The following is a 24,169-nucleotide window of genomic DNA, read 5'->3' as shown; positions in this document are numbered from 1 at the left end:
CAGGATACAGCTCCAGACTCACCAGCCTCTGCCATATTCCCAAACCAAACAATGCGCCTTCCTACCAATTTCCCCACTGATGCCAAAATAAAAGGGGGGAAAAAAACAGAAGCAGGCAGAGTGAACATTCCCTGGCACAGGAGCCTTGGATGCTGCCATCGAACTCTTGAAATGAAAGATTTCTGTATTTCGTACTTGCATTAGGAAGTGAAAGTGAAAAAGAGAAAGGCTGTGAGAGGTTGTAAAGCACAGGTTGATCTGCTTTCCTTTATTGGTCAGAGTATTGAGTATAGGAGCTGGCAGGTCATGTTGCAGTTGTATAGGATGTTGATTATGGCACTATGGAATATTGCATGCAATTCTGATCTCCTTCCTATCGGAAGGATATTGTGAAACTTGAAGTGGTTTAGAACAGATTTACAGGGATGTTGCCAGTGTTGGAATTTGAACTATATGGAGATGCTGAATAGGTTGGGGCTGATTTCTCTGGAGCATCGGAGGCTGAGGGGTGACCTTATGGAGGGTCATAAAATCATGAGGTGCATGGATAGGATAAATAACCAGTCTTTGCCCTGGTGTGGGGAAGTCCAGAACTAGAAGATATAGGTTCAGGTTGGGGGGTGGGGGGGAGGGGGGGCGGGGAGGGACAAAGATACAAAGGAGACCCAAGGGTCAACATTTTCATGCAGAGGGTCGTGCACATATGGAATAAGCTGCCAGAGGAAGTGGTGGAGGCTGGTACAATTGCAACACTGAAAAGACATCTGGATGGGTAGATGAACAGGAAGGGTTTGCAGGGAAAGGGGCCGGGTGCTGGCAAGTGGGACCAGATTAGGTTGGGATATCTGGTTTGAAGTGGATGATTTGGCCCGAATGGTCTGTTTCCATGCTGTACATTTCTGACATTCTGACTCTATGACTGCACAGAGCGTGAAGATAGACGGGTTGGTTTGGAATAATTGCTCTGAGTATTGAGTGCAAATCCTCGTGAGATCTTTGAACTGAATGTGTTCTTTCACATTGAAACTGAAAGCAGGTAGATTCAGGAAGTGCGGAGAGTGAACATGGCATCCGGACAGCAGCTCCTGAGACTGACCGAGGAGACAGTTTGTCCCATTTGTCTGGATTTCTTCACCGATCCGGTTACACTGGATTGTGGACACAACTTCTGTCGCTCCTGTATCACCCGGAGTTGGGAAAAGAAGGAGATAAACTCCTGTCCGCAATGTAGAGAGGGGTTTCGGGAAAGAAACCTCAGGGTAAATCGGGCCCTAGCGAATCTGGCCGAGGAGGCTCGAAAATTAAAGCTGGATCCGAAAGAGAAGGAAAGTAAACCTCACTGTGAGAAACATCAGAGAGAACTGGAGCTGTTTTGTGAAACTGATAGGAAGGTGATCTGTGTGATGTGTGTCACTGCACCAGAACACAGAGAGCACCGCTTCATCGAGATTAAAGAAGGAGTTAAAGTGTACAAGGTAAAGAGGAAATGTTTAAAAGCTGTGAATTGTGTCACAGTTTCAAGGTCTGACAGTTTCAAGGTCTGATAGTTTCATGCTGCGATTTCTCTTCCAATTCCAGGCTAAACTGAAATCTGCCTTACATTCTCTCACAGAGAAAAAATCGGCGGTTCTCCAAACGGAACTGACCCAGAAACGGAAGATTTCCGAAGTGAGGGTGAGCTCTCCCTGTGCTGATTCTCTGGGATCGCGGTTAGTTTTGTTCCCTTTACCGCGGGACATTAATGAGGGGTTTCACATTTCATTTGGTAGGAACAGGCGAGCAGTCTGCAGACCCTCATCACATCCGAGTTCACTAAAATGCACCAGATTCTCACTGAGAAAGAGCAGCGTTTACTCAGAGATCTCAGGGAAGAGGAGGAGAGGAATGTGGAACCAATGGAGAAAAATCTTCGAGAGATTCAGGAGAATTTAAATTCTATTGAGGAGAAACTCTCAAAGTTGCAGAAACAGATGGAGCAAAAAGACGAGCTGATGTTTCTGAAGGTGAGGGAAGATATTGCAGGTCAGCTCCATGTAACGTCACCCGGTTACAAATATAACCAAGAAATGTTACATTATTGTTGATCGTTGGAAATGGACTGGAGGAAAATTAAACTGGGTTGTTGTCTGAGCGGTTCTGATGTCACGATGCAAAAACCGCTCTCTCACAGTCTGCAGAACCTATTCCACCATTAGCCATGCTGCTGCTGCTGCAGCTACCACCCCCACGCTGATTGATGATGTCACTTGCGCCCCCATCATGGCCACCCCCACAACCACATCCACCCCTCACAATTCCTCATGCATCACACCTGACACCACTTCCGCCCCTCACATCATCGCTGATGCCATGTGCTCAGTGACTTCCGCCACCCCTACTGCCGTGGCCACCACCACTTCCGCCCCCACCAGTGCCACTCACCTGCATTCTGCTGACATGCCCCCCACAGACCCCACTGTCACTATCCCCACCCCCCAGAACCCCAAGGGGAACACTACCCCTGCTCATGACTCCACCCCTATTCCCCCCACCATCACACCCACTCCAGTTACAGGTTCCGCCCCCACTCCGAGCTCTACACCCACACCAGATCCCAGCTCCCAGCCCTGCCGAGTTTTCACCATCCCCCTCCCCCAGACCTCCCCCTCACTGAGGAACGAACGATCAGTCCTCAGCAATGGACTCACCTTCATCCCCCTCCGTCCACGCATCAATAAATTTAATACACGCCATGACCTCGAACAATTCTTCCGTCGCCTCCGCCTCCGAGCTTACTTTCACAATCAGGACTCCCGCCCACCTTCCAAGGATCCCTTCGCCCACCTCCAACACACTGCACCAACCTGGACACCCCACGCTGGCCTATTACCTGCCCTCGACCTCTTCATTTCCAACTACCGCTGGGACATTAATCGCCTCAACCTGTCGTCCCCCCTCTCCCACTCCAACCTCTCACCCTCACAACATGCAGCCCTCCAATCCCTCTGCTCCAATCCCAACCTCACCATCAAGCCAGCGGATAAAAGGGGCGCAGTGGTAGTCTGGCGCACTGTCCTCTACACCACTGAAGCCAAACGTCAACTCGAGGACACCTCTTCCTACTGCCCCCTCGACCCATCACCAAACCATTATCTCCCAGACCATACAGAACCTCATCACCTCAGGAGATCTCCCACCCACAGCTTCCAACCTCATAGTCCGGGAACCTCGCACTGCCCGGTTCTACCTCTTTCCCAAGATCCACAAGCCTGACCACCCTGGCCGACCCATTGTCACAGCATGTTCCTGCCCCACTGAACCCATTTCTACCTACCTCAACACTGTTCTATCGCCCCTAGTCCAGGAACTCCCCACATATGTTTGAGACACCACCCAGACCCTCCACCTCCTCCAAGACTTCCATTTCCCTGACCCCCAACTCCTCATCTTCACCATGGATATCCAATCCCTCTACACCTCCATCCGCCATGACCAGGGCCTCCAAGCCCTCCATTTTTTCCTCTCCAGTTGTCCCCAACAGTACCCTTCAACCGACACTCCCATTCGTTTGGCCGAACTGGTCCTCACCCTTAACAATTTCTCCTTTGAATCCTCCCACTTCCTCCAGACCAATGGGGTAGCCATGGGCACACGAATGGGCCCCAGCTATACCTGTCTCTTTGTTGGCTATGTAGAACAGTTGATCTTCCGTAATTACACTGGCACCACTCCCCACCTCTTCCTCCGCTACAATGATGACTGCATTGGCGCCACCATGTGCTCCCGCGAGGAGGTTGAGCAATTCATCAACTTCACCAACACATTCCACCCTGACCTTAAATTTACCTGGGCCATCTCTGACACCTCCCTCCCCTTCCTGGACCTCTCCATCTCCATTAATGACGACCGACTTGACACTGACATTTTTTACAAACCCACCGACTCCCACAGCTATCTGGATTACACCTCTTCCCACCCTACCTCTTGCAAAAATGCCATCCCATATTCCCAATTCCTCCGCCTCCGCCGTATCTGCTCCCAGGAGGACCAGTTCCACCACAGAACACACCGGATGGCCTCCTTCTTTCGAGACCGCAATTTCCCTTCCCACGTGGTTAAAGATGCCCTCCAACGCATCTCGTCTACATCCCGCACCTCTGCACTCAGACCCCACCCCTCCAACAGTAACAAGGACAGAACGCCCCTGGTGCTCCCCTTCCACCCTACCAACCTCTGCATAAACCAAATCATTCACCGACATTTCCGCCACCTCCAAACAGACCCCACTACCAGGGATATATTTCCCTCCCCACCCCTTCCGTCTTCCGCAAAGACTATTCCCTCCGCGACTATCTGGTCAGGTCCACGCCCCCAAACAACCCACCCTCCAATCCTGGCACTTTCCCCTGCCACCGCAGGAACTGTAAAACCTGCACCCACACCTCCTCCCTCACATCTATCCAAGACCCTAAAGGAGCCTTCCACATCCATCAAAGTTTTACTTGCACATCCACTAATATCATTTATTGTATCCGTTGCTCCCGATGCGGTCTCCTCTACATTGGGGAGACTGGGCGCCTCCTAGCAGAGCGCTTTAGGGAACATCTCCGAGACACCCGCACCAATCAACCACACTGCCCCGTGGCCCAACATTTCAACTCCCCCTCCCACTCTGCCGAGGACATGGAGGTCCTGAGCCTCCTTCACCGCCGCTCCGTCACCACCAGACACCTGGAGGAAGAACGCCACATCTTCCACCTCGGAACACTTCAACCCCAGGGCATCAATGTGGACTTCAACAGTTTCCTCATTTCCCCTTGCCCCACCTCACCCTCGTTCTAAAATTCCAGCTCAGTAACTGTCCCCATGACTTGTCCGGACTTGTCCTACCTGCCTATCTCCTTTTCCACCTATCCACTCCACCGTCTCCTCTCTGACCTATCACCTTCATCCCCTCCCCCACTCATCCATTGTACTCTATGCTACTTTCTCCCCACCCCCACCCTCCTCTAGCTTATCTCTTCACGCTTCAGGCTCACTGCCTTTATTCCTGATGATGGGCTTTGCCCGAAACGTCGATTTCGAAACTACTTGGATGCGGCCTGAACTGCTGTGCTCTTCCAGCACCACTAATCTAGAATCTCAGTCAAACCGAGCTCCTCACGTGAATGTACCTTGCTGGTACCCTGCAGGGTGGCACAGTGGTCACCACTGCTGCCTAACATCGCCAGAGACACGGGTTCAATACCCACCTCATGCAACTGTCTGTGTGGAGTTTGCACATTTTCCCTGTGTCTGCGTAGTGTTTCTCCGGTTTTGTCCCACAATCCAAAAATGTGCAGGTTCGGTGAATTGGCTAAATTGCGTGTAGTGTTAGGGGACTGGGTAAAGGTAAGGCAATGGGTCTGGGTGGGTTGCTTTTCGGAGGGTCTGTGTGGGCTTGTTGGGCTGGATGGCCTGTTTCCCCACTGTAAGTAATCCTAATCGCTACTTGTTTTGTTATTATCTCCGTGTTCCCCCAATTTAATTAACTCCTGGAATTCCCTTTGTAATCCAGTTCCAGTTCCATGTGGAGGGTGTGTCTTGTACAGAGGGAGTGTGAGAGTCACTGTGTCTGTGAGCGGGACTGCTGGGCAGTGCCAGTTTATTTTACGCTGTCCTCAATCTTCCTTCCAAAATGTATCACGTTACACTCCAGTGTTGTGTCTGCTCATTTCAGCAGCGTGTCTGTCTCCTCCTGAAATCTGTTACTGCCATCCTCACTGTTTGTGATTCATTTCTTTCAGGAGGCAGCTTGTCGGAAGAGAAGGTAGGACATGCTCTTTACTGAAACTCTGCACAGTTTGCTCAATGACTCAGGGACGGGTTACTATGGGGTTATTTTCTGGTTATTGCCGTTGGTTTAAGTGGTTGTTTAACTCTGTTTGTGGTTCACACTCCATCTTTATTATAAAAAGATACTTGCTGCAAATAAAGAGCAATAGAGATTTCGATGACACAAAGAGGCCTTTCTACCCATCGAGTCTGTGTCAGTCAGAAACAAACATCTCACTTTTCTCATCCCATTTCTATCACTTGGCACATTGCCTGGTACATTTTGGCACGATAGGTGCACATCTAAATGCTTTTGAAATGAATTGAGGGTTTCTAAACATCTTGTATCCTTACTGACAGTGAATTCAGATTTTCACCACTTTCTGTGAGAGAAACACATGCCTCACATTCCCTCCTAGCCTACTCCCCCCACACACAAAAACATTTTCTGATTCAGTATGTGGTTGTATCTCCTAGAGAAGGTGCAAAACTTGACCTGCTCTTGGGAAATAAGGCAGGGCAGGTGACTGAGGTGTCAGTGGGGAAGCACTTTGGGGCCAGTGACCATAATTCTATTAGATTTAAAATGGTGAGGGAAAAGGATAGACCAGATTTAAAGCTGATTGGGGGCAGATGTTCGCAGGTAAAGGGATGGCTGGAAAATGGGAAGCCTTCAGAAATGAGATAACAAGAATCCAGAGAAACTATATTCCTGTTAGGGGTGAAAGAAAAGGCTGGTAGGTATAGGGAATGCTAGATGACTAAAGAAATTGAGGGTTTGGTTAAGCAAAAGAAGGAAGCATATGTAAGGTATAGACAGGATAGATCGAGTAAATCCTTAGAGTAAAAGGGCAGTAGGATATACTAAAGAGGGAAAGCACGAGGGCAAAAAGGGGACATGAAATAGCTTTGGCAAATAGAATTAAGGAGAATCCAAGGGTTTTTACAAAAACATTGAGGACAAAAAGATAACTAGGGAGAGAATAGGGCCACTCAAAGATCAGCAAGGTGGCCTTTGTGTGGAGCTGCAGGAGATGGGGCAGATACTAAATGAGTATTTTGCATCAGTATTTACTGTGCAAAATGACATGGAAGATATTGAAAGTAGCAAAATACATGGTGACACCTTGCAAATGTCCATATTACAGAGGAGGAAGTGCTGGATGTCTTGAAATGCATAAAGATGGATAAATCCCCAGGACCGGATCAGGTGTGCCCTGGATCTCTGTGGGAAGCTAGCAAAGTGCTTGCTGGGATATTTGTATCATCGATTGTCACAGGTGAGGTGCCGGAAGACTGGAGGTTGACTAACGTGGTGCCACTCTTTAAGAAGGGTAGTAAGGACAAGCCAGGGAACTATAGACCAGTGAGCCTGACGTCAGTGGTTGGCAAGTTGTTGGAGGGAATCCTGAAGGACTGGATGTATATCTATTTGGAAAGGCAAGGAATGATTAGGGATAGTCAATGTGGCTTTGTGCATGGGAATCATGTCTCACAAATTTGATTGAGATTTTTGAAGAAGTAACAAAGAGGATTGATGAGGGCAGAGCAGTAGATGTGATCTATATGGACTTCAGTAAGGCATTTGACAAGGTTCCCCATGGGAGATTGGTTAGCAAGGTTAGATCTCATGGAATAAATGGAGAACTAGCCATTTGGATATAGAACTAGCTCAAAGGTAGAAGACAGAGGGTGGTGGTGGAGGGTTGTTTTTCAGACTGGAGGCCTGTGACCAGTGGAGTACCACAAGTATCAGTGCTGAGTCCTCTACTTATTCTCATTTAAATAAATGATTTGGATGCGAGCATAAGAGGTACAGTTAGTAAGTTTGCAGATGACACCAAAATTGGAGATACAGTGGAAGAAGGTTGCCTCAGATTGCAAAAAGTTTTTGATCAGATGGGCCAATGGGCTGAGAAGTGGCAGATGGAGTTTAATTCAGATAAATGCAAGTTGCTGCATTTTGGGAAAGCAAATCTTCGCAGGATTTATACACTTTATGGTAAGGTCCTAGGGAGTGTTGCTAAACAAAGAGACCTTGGAGTGCAGGTTCATAGCTCCTTGAAAGTGGAGTCACAGGTAGATAGGATAGTGAAGAAGGCATTTGGTACGCTTTCTTTTATTGGTCAGAGTATTGAGTATAGGAGTTGGGACATTGGTTAGGCCACTGTTGGGATATTGCATGCAATTCTGGTCTCCTTCCTATGAGAAAGATGTTGTGAAACTTGAAAGGGTTCAGAAAAAATTTACAAGGATGTTGCTAGGGTTGGAGGATTAGAGTTATAGGGAGAGGCCGAACAGACTGGGACTGTTTTCCCTTGAGCGTTGGAGGCTGAGGCGTCTGACCTTATAGAGGTTTACAAAATTATGAGGGGCATGGATAGGATAAATAGACAAAGTCTTTTCCCTGGGGTCGGGGAGTCCAGATCTAGAGGGCATAGGTTTAGGGTGAGAGGGGAAAGATATAAAAGAGACCTAAGGGGTATGTGTATGGAATGAGCTGCCAGAGGATGTGGTGGAGGCTGATACAATTGCAACATTTAAAAGGCATTTGGATGGGTATATGAATGGGAAGGGTTTGGAGGGATATGGGCCGGGTGCTGGCAGGTGGGACTAGATTGGGTTGGGATATCTGGTCGGCATGGATGGGTTGGACCGAAGGGTGTGATTCCATACTGTACATCTCTGTGACTCTATGACAGCCCCCACCCAACCTTCAATCTGCTCTCCTGGTTATCGATCCCTCCATTAAGGGGAAACATTCATCCTGTCTACATTTGTCTGTGCCCGTCATTATTTTGTACATCATAATCAATCTCCTCTGCTCCAGGGAAAACAACTTCGGTCTGTCTAATGTCTCTTCAAAACTGAAACTCTCCAGCCCAGAGAACATGCTGGTAAATCACCTTTGCACCCTCTTCACTGCAATCATCCCTTCTGTGACGTGGATTCCAGAACTGCACACAACACTCTAGCTGTGGCCTAACCAACATTTTATACACTTCCAGCATCGCCATCCTGTACTTAGTTAAAAATCGCACAACACCAGGTTATAGTCGAACAGGTTTAATTGGAAGCAGTAGCTTTCAGAGTGCTGCTCCTTCATTAGATGATTGTGACCTGACACAACCATCTGATGAAGGAGCAGTGCTCCGAAAGCTAGTGCTTCTAATTAAACCTATTGGACTATAACCTGGTGTTGTGTGATTTTTTTTTTAACTTTGTACCACCCAGTCCAACACCGGTATCTCCAAATCATCCTGTTCTTAGAGTCTGTGCCTTGACAAATAAATGCAACTATGTTGTATGCATTTTACATCACTTTTTCTACCTATCTTGCTACCTTAAGGTACCGGTGGGTATGTGTGTTCCAGGGTCCTACTTTTCTACATATATTCACTTGCCTTGTTTATGCTGCACAACTGTAACATCTCACACATACTCAGATGGAATGTGATTCACCACTGATCAGACAATCTGACCAGCCTGTCTATCTCCTCCTGTATTCCCAAGCTATCCTCCTCATTATTTAACAACCCAATAGCTGTGAGATTTCATGTCCATTAAATTAGTTGAGGCTTCCTCTTCAGCCAGGACAGATAACGTTTTGAATAGCAAAGGAATTAAGGGTAAAAGCAAATTACTGCGGACGCTGGAATCTGAAACCAAAAGAGAAAATGTTGGAAAATCTCAGCAGGTATGGCAGCATCTGCAAGGAGAGAAAAGAGCTGACGTTTTGAGTCTAACTGATCAGCCATGATCATATTGAATGGCAGAGCAGGCTCAATGGGCCAAATGGCCTACTCCTGCTCCCATTTCTTCTATTCTTAGGTTCTAACCCAGCAATTTTCCTCCCATCCACAAACTTACCAATCACTGTCTGCCTTCAAGTCTAAATGAGTTACATGTACCACAAGCAGCAAAGGCCATAATGCTCATTTCTGTGGAACCTCCCTGGACACAGACTTGCAGTCACAAAATATGTTCCTCAGACATCACCCAATGCTTCCTGCCACTTAGCCAATTTTGGATCCAATGAACCAATTTCCTTTGACTTCCAGGGCTCTTAATTTCACAATAAGTCTCCCAAGCAGGACATTATCAAAGGTCTTGCTCAATCCAAGTAGCTTTGGACAAATGCAGTGCCCTCATCTGCACTCCTGGTCATATTATTGCAAATTTCAGTCAAGTTGTTCAGACATGACCTCCCCTGAACAAAGCCATGTTCTTCTATTCCAAAGTGCACCTAAATCATTCGAATAGATGCTATATCATTGTGGTCAGACTGACTGACCTTTACATTCCTGGTTTATCCCTTGCTCCATTCTTGAATAATGGTACTATATTAGCGTTGGTCCTCTGGCAACTCTCCTGTGGACAGAGGGGAATTGAAAATTATTGCCAATACAGTTGATATTTCCAGTCTTGCCTCATTCAATGGTGATAGAGTTTTTGGGTGTAGATTTAGATTTTATTGTCACATGTACTCAAGTACCAAAGTAAAGGAGTACACTGAATAGTGTCTGATGTTGCCACACATGGTGCCAGGTTAGGTACAAAGATATCTAGTTATAAAAATTTACAAAGAAGCAACAGAGAGAGAGAGAATGTTAAACATTTAAGCATTACAGACCTTCACAGAATAAATATAAAAATAAAGAAATAAGGTAATGGTTAACATTAAAGTCATTCTCAATATAAACTGGAAAAAGTAAAGGAAAAAGATTCAAAGTTTATTGGTCTTTCTTGAGTTCTTGCTGGAGCCCCAATTTCCTCCACTTAGCTCACTCTCTGGGAGATGTCACCCCCACTGCAGATACTGGGGAGGTCCTTCACAGCTCACTCCTAACACATCAGGCAGTGACCACTGCTGCTGTCACTGATGCTGCGGGCTCCAACCTCCTCCTGCTACCTCCACAACATGCCCAGCCAGGAGCCCATACACGGCCTCTATTCATAGGACCCGCTCACAGCTTTCAATCACAGGCTGGGCCCCACCCTTACCATCGGTTGCCTCAGACACTGGGCCAAGAGATGGACATAGGCTGCTGAAAGGTCATCCAACCTAATCTGAGCCTGCCGCGTGCTAACAAGGCACTGCTGCACTGGGGTGAGGCACTGGGCCGAGAGACTGCCACAAGGGACTGAACCAAGAAGAAAGAAGGAAGGTAAACAAATTTGAAGATGGAAAAAAAGGAGGAAAAGAAATAAAAAGATGGAGCTCCAGCTGAAGCATCGTACTCCTCCATCTTCTTGATTTTGCCTGGGATACATTTCATCTGGCCCTAGAAATGTATCTACTTTTCAGTCGGTCAGTACAATCACAGCCTCCTTTGCTGTCCATTCTGAATTTTTAAAAACTATATCATTGTTTCTCAAGGTGATTTCTACAACCACAATGTGTCGGTTTTCATGAGTGAGATAGACAATGTATTCATTTCAAATCTTATCTTCAGTCTCTGGTTCCATACATAAAAATGGAACCAGAGGCTGAAGAGGTGGACCTGAATAGACCCCACTCTTTCCCCAATTCTCCTTCAATCCTTCAAGCATTTATATATTCTAAACCAAGCTACCAGAACATGGCCCATACCAATATATGCTTTTCTGCTTCAAGTGTTGATACATATAGTTCTTAAATGTCTTGTGTGTTCTTGCCACTATTGCCCTTTTAGGCAATGAGTTCTCCATACTCTCGACACTCTGGGTGAAATAGGACTTCCTAACACCCCTGCAAACCTTTAGCTCCTTACTATAAATCTGTCACCTGGTTAATGTCCCCTCTACTCCAGGGAGAAACCTTTCCACATCTCCCGCCGTGTATGCCTCCCAGAACTTCATACACTTCAATTGGAACCCTCCCTTAAGTCTTCCTGCTGTCAGGAAAACAACCCCTCCCCTCCCCACCCCATCTCTCTACTCAGCTGAATTGGTCCTGCCCAGCCTTCATTCTGGTTAACTCTTCTGCACTCCCTCCAGTGCATTCACATCATTCCTGCGTGTCATGACCAGTCTACACGCAGTACTCCAGCTTTGGCCGAATTCTTACTCAGCTTCAGCACAACAGCCTTTGTATTCAATGCCTCAACTAATATATGAACCCAAATTCATTCATAACTACCTTTATATGCCTGTCCTGCTGCCTTCACATATGTGGACATCTACACCTAAGGTCCCGTTGATTCTCTCAACTTCCAAAGCTCTGACCACTTAATGTGTACTTCCTTGCCTTGTCAACAGTCTGAAAATTCATCAGCTCACACTTTCAAGAATTAAATTCTACTTGCCACAGCTCAGTTCATCTGACCTGGCCATCTACACCATCCTGTACTGTAAGACTTTCCTCCTTGCAATTTACCACATTACCAATTTTTGTGCCAAGTGCAAATATACAGATGATACCATCTACCTTCAAACCTAAAGCATTAATGTACACAGCAAACAGCAAGGGACACAGAACTGAACTCTCATATTGTGACAAGGTAAACTTCACAGCATTAATAACTGTTCATGGACTGAAAAAAATCAGCAAGAACACTTTCTGGGATAAGCTGTTTCTTGACATGAATGGTGCAAGGAGAAATTGTTTTGAAGAAATTAAAAGCAACACACGAATTCACCATCTGACAAGAAGTAAACATAAACAAGCTGTGCTCTGGGAGAGGGAAGATAACTGCTTGATAATCTGGCTTATGACAAATGGACAATTAAGTCTATGTGCAGAAATAATGTTTTGAATGGGCTATTTGCAGGAAAAGCTGTGTATCAAATAGACAGCTAACCCTAAATGTAACAAGGAACAGGGGAGCTACTTCTGATAAGCTACAGGCTTGAGGTCTTCAGAAATGTAATCAATGTTTGGGGATGAAAGAATCATCAGTAGTGGCACACTACAAACTTGGAAGTGATGAAATTTCAAAGGAATTGAACAATAGATCAAGTCAGTAGCAGAACTTCAAAGTAAACACAGCATAAGAATTGAACATTGGACACTTTCAGAGTGGCTGCAGTCCTCACCAGATTCCATCATTAATCAGGCAATGGCCAAGTTGTGTTATGAGGCTTAACTTGCTTGCTTAAAGGGTCTTACTCTGTTTGAAACATGCACTAAAGTTTAGATCATTATTTCAGTTCTTGACTGTGAGATTTCTTAAGTAGCTGAATTAAAGGTAACTTTTTCCAATTTACCCACAATGATATACCACGGGACAAAGGCTTCCCTCTGACATTTGCCCTCTGCTTCCTCCACTCAGCTAATTTGGATCCAATTTACCAAATTACCCTGGATCCAGTCCACTGTCATTTGCTTCCATGCCTTTAACTGTAAACTGGGATACCTCTCATTTGGGTTAAGGGCTTTGTTCATTTTCAAGACTGTTAAAATTACAAACACCTCTCCACTCTCTAATGTGAACTAATTCAATTCATTCAACTAATTCAAATCCCGCGAGATTCCTAGACCCACATTGTTCTTCTCCACAGTGCATGCAGATGCACTGTACTCATTTAAAACTACATCAATGTCCTCTGACTTAATACATTGCCAATTTGGTCTTTTTATCAGGCCCTAATCTTTCCCTGCTTATTCTCATGCTCCTGGTAAACCTCGGAAATATCTTCTAGGGTGTCCTTAAAATTACCCATTAGTGTTTTCTCTTGTTAGCTGTTTGATGTCTTAATTTATTTTACATCAAGCTTGTTTGTCAGTACCACCTTCTCAAAGGCAACTGATGACAGACAATAAATACTGGTCCAGCCAAGGGATGTCCATGTTTCATTAAAAAATACTCCCTGCATGGACCTTGGCCAGTAAGTCATACTTTCAACAGGTATGACTCGTACTTTTTTTTAATATTACACCTTGTTAACCAATATGACAGAAAAGTTCTTGACTTACACTGCCCCTTCACTGTAATATGGGGACTCAAGTCACTTTCACAGGAGAACTAGAAAGCAAAAAGTGACACTGAGTTTTTAACACTAATAATTGTTGTAGGTTTTACAGCATTTTAAAGGAGAAACGTGAAATGGAGGGACTCAGGGAGGGAATTCCAGATTTGAAGGACTCAGCAGCTGTAAATCCAGATTAGAGTGGTGCTGGTCAGGCAGCATTTGAGGAGCAGGAAAATCGACGTTTCAGGCAAAAGCCTTTCATCAGGAATGATTTTGCCCAAAACGTCTTTTCCTGCTCCTCGGATGCTGTCTGACCTGCTGTGCTTTTCCAGCACCACACTAATCTAGACTCTGATCTCCAGCATCTGCAGTCCTCACTTCCGCCTAGCTATAAATCCAACCTACATTGGGGGGGGGGGAGGGAAGGAGGCAAGACTAAAATCAGAGATGGTCAAGAGTCCAGAAGTACAGCAGCAGGATTCTCCGAGGGTTGTGGGACCCATCTATTACCCATTTGCACATGATGTTTTTAGTTGTGTTCAAGTTTTTTTCTTTGTTTCACAAGTTCCGTTTATACTACAGCAAGAGCACAGACGGAACTTTTAAAATCTCCTTTGGTGTGAGATGTCTCGGTAATCAATGTTATCAGATATGGCTTTTTATCTCGGGCAGCACAGTTTAGCACTGCTGCCTCACAGCGCCAGAGACCCGGGTTCAATTCCCGCCTCAGGCGACTGACTGTGTGGAGTTTGCACGTTCTCCCCGTGTCTGCGTGGGTTTCCTCCGGGTGCTCCGGTTTCCTCCCACAGTCCAAAGATGTGCAGGTCAGGTGAATTGGCCGTGCTAAATTGCCCGTAGTGTTAGGTAAGGGGTAAATGTAGGGGTTTGGGTGGGTTGCGCTTCGGTGGGGCGGTGTGGACTTGTTGGGCTGAAGGGCCTGTTTCCACACTGTAAGTAATCTAATCTGATCTTTACAAGATATGGTTTTCAACCTGTTCTGCTGCATTTCCAAGTTATATTTTGTCTGGTTGTGGATTTCGGACCTAATTTTCTCCCACATTTGCCGAATGACAAGAAGTGCTGAAAGCTTGACTATATATAAATCATTGATAATATTTGTTAACATGAATTGTCTGATATTTGCAGGATTAGTGATAACAACTGGACATCACCAGCAGATGGCTCCCTGTCTATTGGAAAGTACAACAGCCCTTTACAGTACACAGTTTGGAGAGAAATGACGAATGACATTAATCTGGGTAAAATACATTCTTATAATCCCATTCATAAACCCAGCTGACATTTGGATCACAATATTAGCAGGAAAACATATTGTCACTTGAGAGCTTGTGTTAACAGACAGCTCGTGTGCTGGATGGAATTCGACAGTTTAGTCAACAGAATGGGCTGCAGATACAGTCTACTCTGATGAAGAGGTGCCGATGTTGGACTGGGGTGGACACAGGTAAAAAATTTTAACTCTGTCTGCTCTGGACACTGGAGGCCATGACGAGCCTCTTGAAGTGTTCGAGTATCAGACATTCATATGCTGAACATGATCACAATTTCTATAACAAGATATTTGATAACTTCAATATTGGCAAGTAACAAGGTAGTTTGGAGAGAGTGAGGCTGATAGACTTATCCCACTGACTGAGCAGTGAAGCCTCTGACCCCTCCATGAATTTGATCAGTGTCTCAAACTAATCTGACATTTGGGCTTCAGTACAATATTCCTTCAGTTTTCCATTGATTTGCAGTGTGGAAAGATGATGGGTGGTCCTTCAGGAACAGGTGACAAATAATCAATTTTGCTTCGAGTGAGGAGAGGGTTTGATTGCGAATGACAGGAACATAGGGTCATGGAGGGACAGAGTAAAGGAACAACATGGAACTCAATAAACTCACATCATAGTCACAGAGAAATCATAACAAAGAGATTCAAACAAATTGTCTTTCAACTTAAATCCCTTTGTACCCTGATTTACTTATGTATTGTGTTGAATGAGCTGCCGAATCCATCAGAAACGATGTCAGTGTAAAACGGAGGGCAACCCCAGGTAATGTCAACCTCTCTTGTGGACTGTTGGGGTCTTTATCCTGAGCTGAAGTCCAATTGTCTGTAGGTTTTGCTCTGATCTCCAGATTTGCAGTGCTTTTTATTGAGCATGTTTTCTCTGCCTATCTTCTGGTCTATTTACCCCCATCCCGCTGCTCACTGTTTCCCACGCAAGCTCACAATGTTAATGGAATTATCTCATTATATCCAATCCAAGACCCTTTCCAGACTTTAGTACCCCACTCTCTAACGACCCATTCTGCATTCCTTTGTGTTTGGAATTTTCTGTCAACTTACATTCCTCCATAAAGTGCTTCAATATTCTTGATGCTCTAGATTACCACAGGGGATCAAAAGATATGGGAGAAGGAATGGGATTGGGTCTGGCAAACATATTACCATGCTCATAGCAGACAGACCTGATCGGTCAAATGGCCTAATTCCACTCCAGTCTCTTAGGGTTTTATGGTCTCACATGATTCGTTCTTAAATCCATTGCCATCTTCATCACCTACTATTTGAATCACACCAGCCAGATTTTACCCATTTAATGTGGGATGTGGGGGTCACTTACATGGCCAGGATTTGCTTCTTATCACTAACTGCTGGTAAGAAGGGGAAGTACCATGTTTCCTTAAAACGATTTGACAGACACAATATGCTGAATGGCTTCTGTACTAGAGAAATCTCCCTCTCCAATCCCACTCCATCCACTACCCACTCTTCCCTGCTCTTCCAGCATCATTCTGTCCCATTCCCCCAGTCTTCTTATCCCTTTCCCTGCTCTTGCTTACCCTTCCCTCCTTTTATTTCTCCTTCCATCCTCCACTCATCCCACTGATCTTCCCCAATTTTTCCGATCACACTCCCGCAGTCTTAATAACTCCTCCCCTTTCTTCCAAACCCTTCCCTTCCCTCACATATTTCCCATCCCCCACTCTTCATCTATTCTTCTTTTCATATTCTCACACTAATTTTTCTCCCTGCTCTTCCCGTCTCCCTACCCCGTTTTTCTGATCTGATCTACATCCACTTGTCCTGCCATTCACTCCTACTCTTCCTTTCCTGATGTCCTGGTGTACAATCTCCTCTACCCTGCCATCTTTTTCCTCCTGCTCTCCCCCTTCCCACTCACAATCTGAAATCTTCTTCCACATCTTTCCACCATCTCATTCCTCCTCGACTCCTTCCTTCTCCCCATTCCCATTCTTCCTATCTCACTCCCTTCACCTCACATGCTATTAATTTTCCCTCCTTTAGCCACACTTTCTTCCTCCACCCACTTTTCCCCTCCTTAATTTTTCCACCCCTCATAGTGCTCACTTACCTTTCCTCCACACTTGCCGCTCCTCCCCCATTCTTCTACCCTCCTCACCATCTCCTCTCTTGTTTCCTCTCCAACAATTTTTCTTGCTCAACTCTTTCTCCATTCTTCCTGTAACATACCATTCACTAAACACTTCTGACTTTCTGCACACCTCCCTCACTCTCTATACCCACCACCCTTCTTTCTGCCTTCCACCCCCACCCCCGTTCCTTCCAACACCCTTCCCAACTCCTCCCCAACTCTTCCTTGCCTCTATTCCACACTTCCTTCTTCATCCTCCCCCCATTCTTCCTACATATTGGCTCTGATATTGTCTCTCTCTCCCTTCCTCTCTCTGACGGTGTTATTTGATCTCTCCCCCAGCTCCAGCCTCTCTGACTCTGGATCCGAACACAGCCCATCCCCGGCTCATCCTGTCTGAGGACCGGACCAGTGTGAGACTCGGAGACAAACGGCAGCCGCTCCCTGACTCCCCGGAGAGATTTGATTCCTGTCCCTGTGTCCTGGGTTCAGAGGGATTCACATCAGGGAGACATTACTGGGAGGTGGAGGTGCGGAGGAAGATGGATTGGATTCTGGGAGTGGCCCAAGAGTCTGTGAAGAGGAAAGAGGGAATCAAACTGAACCTGAAGACCGGATTCTGGACTCTAGGGCTATATCCTGGAAATGGTTATTTAGCCATCCCTTCCCACTCGCGGACCCCCCTCTCCCCGAGTGTGAATCCCCGGAAGATCGGGGTTTTCCTGGACTATGAGGGGGGACAGGTGTCATTTTACAATGCGGACACCATGTCCCATCTCCACACTTTCACCCACACTTTCACTGAGAGGATCTTTCCCTTTTTCTATCCGGGACGGAATCACGGCGGGAAAAACTCCGCCCCGCTGACAATCTGCGGGATTAAAGGGCACTGACAGATCCATCCCATAATTTCACCCCGTTCCCCTTCCTCCTCCCAGCTGTAAACTGATGGGGGTCGGTCTCAGTCTGGGGGAAAGAAGGAGGGGGAGAGAAGAAACAAATAGAAGCTCAATTGTAAAGAGGGACTGACTGGGTAGAATGAGCTGTGAGCTGCAGGAACCCGGGGACCTTCCTGCCTGTAATGTTGCTCCACAGGCGGGAGGTGGCGCTACATGACGGTGTTGGAGATGAATCAGTCAGTGGGTCTCAGACTGGACTCAGGGGGAGTCTTTCAATGGCGGCGGTGGGCGGGGTGAATACCAAATCATTTCACTGCAGAATGGCGAGAGACAGATGCAGAAATTACCATCATCTAAAATACTGAAGCAAAACTCTCGATTTTTCAAAACCTTTTCAAAAGAAAAGGGTCCACTGGGCTGAGCTTTGGGAAAAATGCACAGATACAGAGATAGCTGTCTGGAACCATTGTTCAGACTGAGAACCCTCAACTCCAAGTGAACAATCAACCAAATCTAACAGTCTAGACCGAAACTAACTGACACCTTGGGCTATTTCCTGTACAGGTACCGAATATTTTACTTCATTCAAAATACTTTCACACATACATTCAACTGTCAGGAAGCCAATTGACCCCAAAGGGAACACCAGTAACACAATGGCAAGGGCAGCTTTAGTGCAAAGATAAGAAGCCTGTCATTAGCATAATTGTGGGCCCCAATCTCACCTGAACAGAGCTATCACCAGAAGAGGGATCTCAAACCTGACAGCTGCTCCTCCGGTAGCTATTCCCCAGGAGGCATTCCAAATAGTGATCCCAGAAGAAGGCTTTCTACAGCTAATTCCAGCAGCTATTTCCAAGAGAGTTATCTCCCTGAAAGCTATCTGCACAGCTATCTCCAGAAGAGAGATCCCGACAGCAATTCTGAAACCTACCAACGCAGGCCTGTTCTGAGCCAGGGGAACCAAAGGCAACTGACCGTGACCAGCAGACCTGAGAACCAACAACTTCTGGCTGACACCACAAGGCCTCAGGCATATTCTGAGGTGAACACCAGGCCGCAAACCCACCAGAAATTAAGGAAAACCAAGTACCTACCCACCAAATTCAAAATGTCCTAGCAGACTTGACCCAGACTGAAGGCCCACACAATCCAAAATTTCAATTGAGGCACCAATTACAGCAATTAGGAACTACCAGCTATACTTCAAAATCAAGATTTTTCCCCAGTGCTGAACTTAAATCCCCGAGACCCTAAAAGTTTCTAACCTAGCCAGTAGGGAGGGGAAGGTGGGTAGTGACGGTGCAGGGAACCCCAAAGGTAGGAAGCCTGATTAGAGTTTATGTAAGACCTTATGTAAGCTAAGCTGGTGTTTAGCTTCTTTTCATGGTTAACCTGTGTTTAATTTTAATAGTGTGTTTAATAACTGTCCTCTGCGTAGTTTGTGTAAATTTTAATATTTATTATGTTTGCCTTTATTTCTTGTTTTATACTTAACTTTCACATTTAATAAATGCAGAGATTCTTTTGCTCTGAAACACCTGTCTGCTGTCTACTTCAGTTCATATTCCAAAATAAGTCCAGTGTCAGAATCAGGAATCTGGGGTGATTCACATTACCTAATTATCAACAAATTACTGATCGCAAACCAGATACCCTACAGAAAAGAGAAAGGAACTGAAAACAATAAATAACAATCTACAGATGGTGGATAAATTTGAATAATTGAGTAAATTTAGATAATTCTGTTGGCCTACATATGACTCCAGACAAGCAACAAATGGTCAACTCTTAATGTCAGTTGGGCCTTAAATTCTGCCATTGCTAGCAACACTAATACCTCATGAATTACTTGATCAAAGAAGCAGGAAATAGACAGTAATAGTGGAAGGTTGTTCTTCAGACTGGAGGACTGTTACCAGCAGAATTCCACAGGGATTGGTGTTGGGTCCACTTTTGTCTGTCATTTATATCAATGGTTTGATTGAGAAAGCGAAGGCGTGGTTAGTAAGTTTGCAAGTGACACCATAATTGGTGGGATAGTGGACAGTGAAAAAGGTTCTCTATGATGACAGAGAGATCATGATCAGTTCGGTCATTGGGCTGAGGAACAGCAGATTGAGTTTAATTTGGATAACAGTGAGGTATTGCATTTTGGTAAAACAAACAAGGGCAGGTCTTACACAATCAAAGTAAGGCCTTGGGTGGTGTTACATAACAGAGGGATGTAGAGGTTCAGGAACATAATTCTTTGAAGTTTACATCACATGTAAACATGGTGATGAGGAAGGTGTTTAGCGCACTTGCCTTAATTGTTTAGACCTTTGAGTATAGGACTTGAGATGTCATGTTGAGTTTGCACAGAAAATTGGTGAGGCCTATTCTGGAGTACAGTATTCATTTCTGGTGCCCTGGGATACTATTAAGCTGAAGAGAGTTCAGAAGAAATTTGGTAGGAATGGAATGTTTGAGTTATAAGGAGAGGTTGCATTGTCTGGGACTTTGTTCGCTGGAGTGTAGGAGTTTGATGGGTGAGCTGATAAAGGTATATAAAACATGAAGGGTATAGGTAAGTTCATACAGTCATAGAGATGTAGAGCACAGAAACAGACCCTTCAGTCCAACTCATCTATGTTGACCAGATATCCCAACCTAATCTGGTCCCAAATGCCAGTACCTGGACATATCCCGCCAAACCCTTCCTATTCATATATCCATCAAGATGCCTTTTAAATGTTGCAATTTTACCAACCTCCACCACATCCTCTGGCAGCCTATTCCACACACGCACCACCCTCTGCATGAAAAGGTTGTCCCTTTGGTCTCTTCAATATCGTTAACCCCTCACCCCAAACCTATGTCCTCTAGTTCTGGATTCCCCCACCCCAAGGAAAAGACCTTGTCTATTTACCCTATCCATGCCCCTCATGACTTTATAAACCTCTATAAAGTCATCACTCAGCCTCTGACAGTCCAGGGAAAACAGCCCCAGCCTATCCAACCTCTTCCCACAGCTCAAATCCTTCAAACCTGGCCAGATTCATGTAAATCATTTCTAAACACTTACAGGCTTCACAATATTCTTCCAATAGGAAGGAGAACAGAATTGCATTCAATATTCCAACAGTGGCCTAACCAACTCCAAAGCATCTCATCCACATCCCACACCTCCGCCCTCAGACCCCACCCCTCTAACCGTAACAAGGATAGAACGCCCCTGGTGCTCACCTTCCACCCTACCAACCTTTGCATAAACCAAATCATCCGCCAACATTTCCGCCACCTCCAAACAGACCCCACCACCAGGGATATATTTCCCTCCCCACCCCTTTCCACCTTCCGCAAAGACCATTCCCTCCATGACTACCTGGTCAGGTCCACGACCCCCTTCAACCCTCCCTCCCATCCTGGCACTTTCCCCTGCAACTGCAGGAATTGCAAAACCTGTGCCCACACCTCCTCCCTCACCTCCATCAAAGGCCCTAAAGGAGCCTTCCACATCCATCAAAGTTTTACCTGCACATCCACCAATATCATTTATTGTATCTGTTGCTTCTGATGCGGTCTCCTCTACATTGGGGAGACTGGATGCCTCCTAGCAGAGCACTTTAGGGAACATCTCTGGAACACCTGCACTAATCAACCACATTTCAACTCTCCCTCCCACTCTGCTGAGGACATGGAGGTCCTGGGCCTCCTTCACCACTAGACACCTGGAAGAAGAACACATCTTCCGCCTTGGAACACTTCAACCCCAGGGCATTAATGTGGACTTCAACAGTTTCCTCATTTCCCCTTCCCCCACCTCACCCCAGTTCCAAACTTCCAGCTCAACACTGTCCCCATGACTTGTCCTACCTGCCTATCTTCTTTTCCACCGATCCACTCCACCCTCCTCCCTGACCTATCACCTTCATCCCCTCCCCCACTCACCTATTGTACTCTATGCTACTTTCTCCCCACCCCTACCCTCCTCTCACTTATCTCTACACCCTTCAGGCTCTCTGCCTGTATTCCTGATAAAGGGCTTTTGCCCGAAACGTCAATTTTACTGCTCCTCTGATGCTGCCTGAACTGCTATGTTCTTCCAGCACCACTAATCCAGGCTCTAGCTACGGGCCTGAAGCCTCAGCTCAGCCTGTGAGCCCAGACCTGAGGATTAAACCTGGGACCTGATCCATGCTCACCGGGAGACCTAGCGCTAAGTGGAGCTGTGTTCATCTCGCTCCCGCATCACTGCTGCCATCATCAGCTGCCTACATGGCCTCACTGATTTCCAGGCCGACACCACCACCTTTATCCACTACTCAATGAGAGGTACAACATGTTTAAAGAAACCACAGAAAGAAAGTGTTTATTTCTCTTGCAGCTAAACAATTTGTCAGTTCTTTACACAATATGCAGTGTACCACCAAACCAATATGACTCACTTAAATGTCCCTGTGTTGACTCTTAATCTCAGTCATGCAGTTGTGTAGAAGCATCAAATGCAATGAGGTTGGAACAGCTTGGCTGCCTTGTGTCACTCACTGTTGGAAAGCTCGGCAACCCTCCAGTACAGCTCAATGAAGGGTCTGCCCCGCCTCAAGAGTTCAATGAAGTGAAGCTGGAAACGTAGGAGCAGGCCATTTTGTTCCTTGAGCCTGTTCTGCCAATCACTAAGAAATAGGACAGAGATGACTGGAGGCATGAGGCAATAAGAGATCGAAGCAGAATTTGATCTTTCGGCTCGTCAAATTCGCTCTGCCATTTGATCATGGCTCATTTGTCTCTCAAAACCTTTTTCCTACCTTGTCCCCAAACCCTTGATCAAGAACCTGTCTTAGAATCTGTCCTAAATACACTCAGTGACTTGATCTAACCACCCTCTGGCTGAAAAGTTCCTTGTCATCTGAGTTCAAAAGTATCATCCCTTCACTCTGAGGCTGTACCCTCCTGACTAAGTTTCTCCTGCTTGTGGAAGAATCATCTCCAAGTACACTCTAACCACAGCTCTTAGGACAGAGGAACCTTGCTTATCCAAAGGACACAGGCAGGCAGTATTTTGTTTGGTTAATCAAATTCTGGATAATCGATGCCAGATAACATAGTTTAGCCAAGCATTGGGACCTTGCCATCTTGCTAGAAAATCCAATATTTGGAAATTTGGATGCCAGATAATTGTGGTTCCTCTGTATTCTGTAAGTTTCAATTTGATCCCCCACTACCACCCCCATCCAACAAGTACAGATCCAGAGTCTTCAACCACTACTCATATGGCAGGCCTTTCAACCTCAGAAGCATTCTTATCAATCCTCTGGATATCCTCTAAAGCTTGTACATTGTTCCTGAGAGCTACTGAACAAAGGGATTTAGGAATCCGCATTCATCTATCATAGAATACTGGCATCAATTTCCGTGGGTGTTCGCGCAGCCAAATGGAATATTGCATTTACTTCAAAGATCTTATGGGATAGTTCTGTCACAGATTCATACACCATAGAAACAGACACTTCAGACCAACTAGTCGATGCCAAACATGATCCTGAACTAAATTAGTCCCATCTGCCTGCTCATGGCCCATATGCCTACAAACCTTTCCTGAGTTCTTGAACTTATCTAAGTGTCTTTTAAATGTCGTAAACGTGCTCACATCCTCTTCCACTTCCTCAGAAAGTTTATTCACACACAAACCATATTAAAAATCAGACCACAGCTGGAATAGTCTGAACAGTTTTGGACTCTTTATGTAAGCTAAGATTTACTGGCATGGAAGACAGGCCAAGGAAGGCTCATTTGGCTGATAACAGGTTTGAAAGGACTGTCTTTGAAGAGAGATTGAAAGTATGAGCCTGTGCTAATTGGAATGTAGCAGAATGAGAGGTGACTAATGTTATATGTAGGCTGCACATTTGCACTGTCACACAGAGAGAATACAGAACCCGCCCATATACTAACCTCTAATGGGTTTATTTGAAAACACTAGCTTTGGGAGCGCTGCTCTTTCTAGTTCCTGATAAAGGAGCAGAGCTCTGAGAGTTAGTATTTTCAAATAAACTTTTTGGACTATAACCTGTTGTCATGTGACTTCTGATTTAATTATACAAATAAAATTGAAATGCTTCGAAGAAGAGTGTATACATTGTTAGGCAGGTCAACTGATAAAAAAAAAATTGATGACTTTCCCAAAGAGTGTGA

General features: G+C 45.6%; 1 protein-coding gene across 1 annotated transcript in view; it reads left to right on the top strand.

Moving 5' to 3' along the window:
* Positions 1 to 24,169, top strand: part of LOC140455115 (E3 ubiquitin-protein ligase TRIM39-like) — a 60,829-nt gene that overhangs the window by 15,434 nt on the left and 21,226 nt on the right. Inside the window, exons 3-7 of the mRNA XM_072549773.1 lie at positions 1,034 to 1,475; positions 1,579 to 1,674; positions 1,770 to 2,003; positions 5,766 to 5,788; positions 14,833 to 14,983. Of these exons, the coding sequence (XP_072405874.1) occupies positions 1,065 to 1,475; positions 1,579 to 1,674; positions 1,770 to 2,003; positions 5,766 to 5,788; positions 14,833 to 14,983 (915 nt within the window). The 5' untranslated portion in view covers positions 1,034 to 1,064. The remainder of the gene's footprint in view (positions 1 to 1,033; positions 1,476 to 1,578; positions 1,675 to 1,769; positions 2,004 to 5,765; positions 5,789 to 14,832; positions 14,984 to 24,169) is intronic.

Source organism: Chiloscyllium punctatum, chromosome 30 (genome assembly GCF_047496795.1).
Source record: "Chiloscyllium punctatum isolate Juve2018m chromosome 30, sChiPun1.3, whole genome shotgun sequence".
Taxonomy (NCBI): domain Eukaryota; kingdom Metazoa; phylum Chordata; class Chondrichthyes; order Orectolobiformes; family Hemiscylliidae; genus Chiloscyllium; species Chiloscyllium punctatum.
This window is presented reverse-complemented; position numbering and strand designations above follow the sequence as displayed.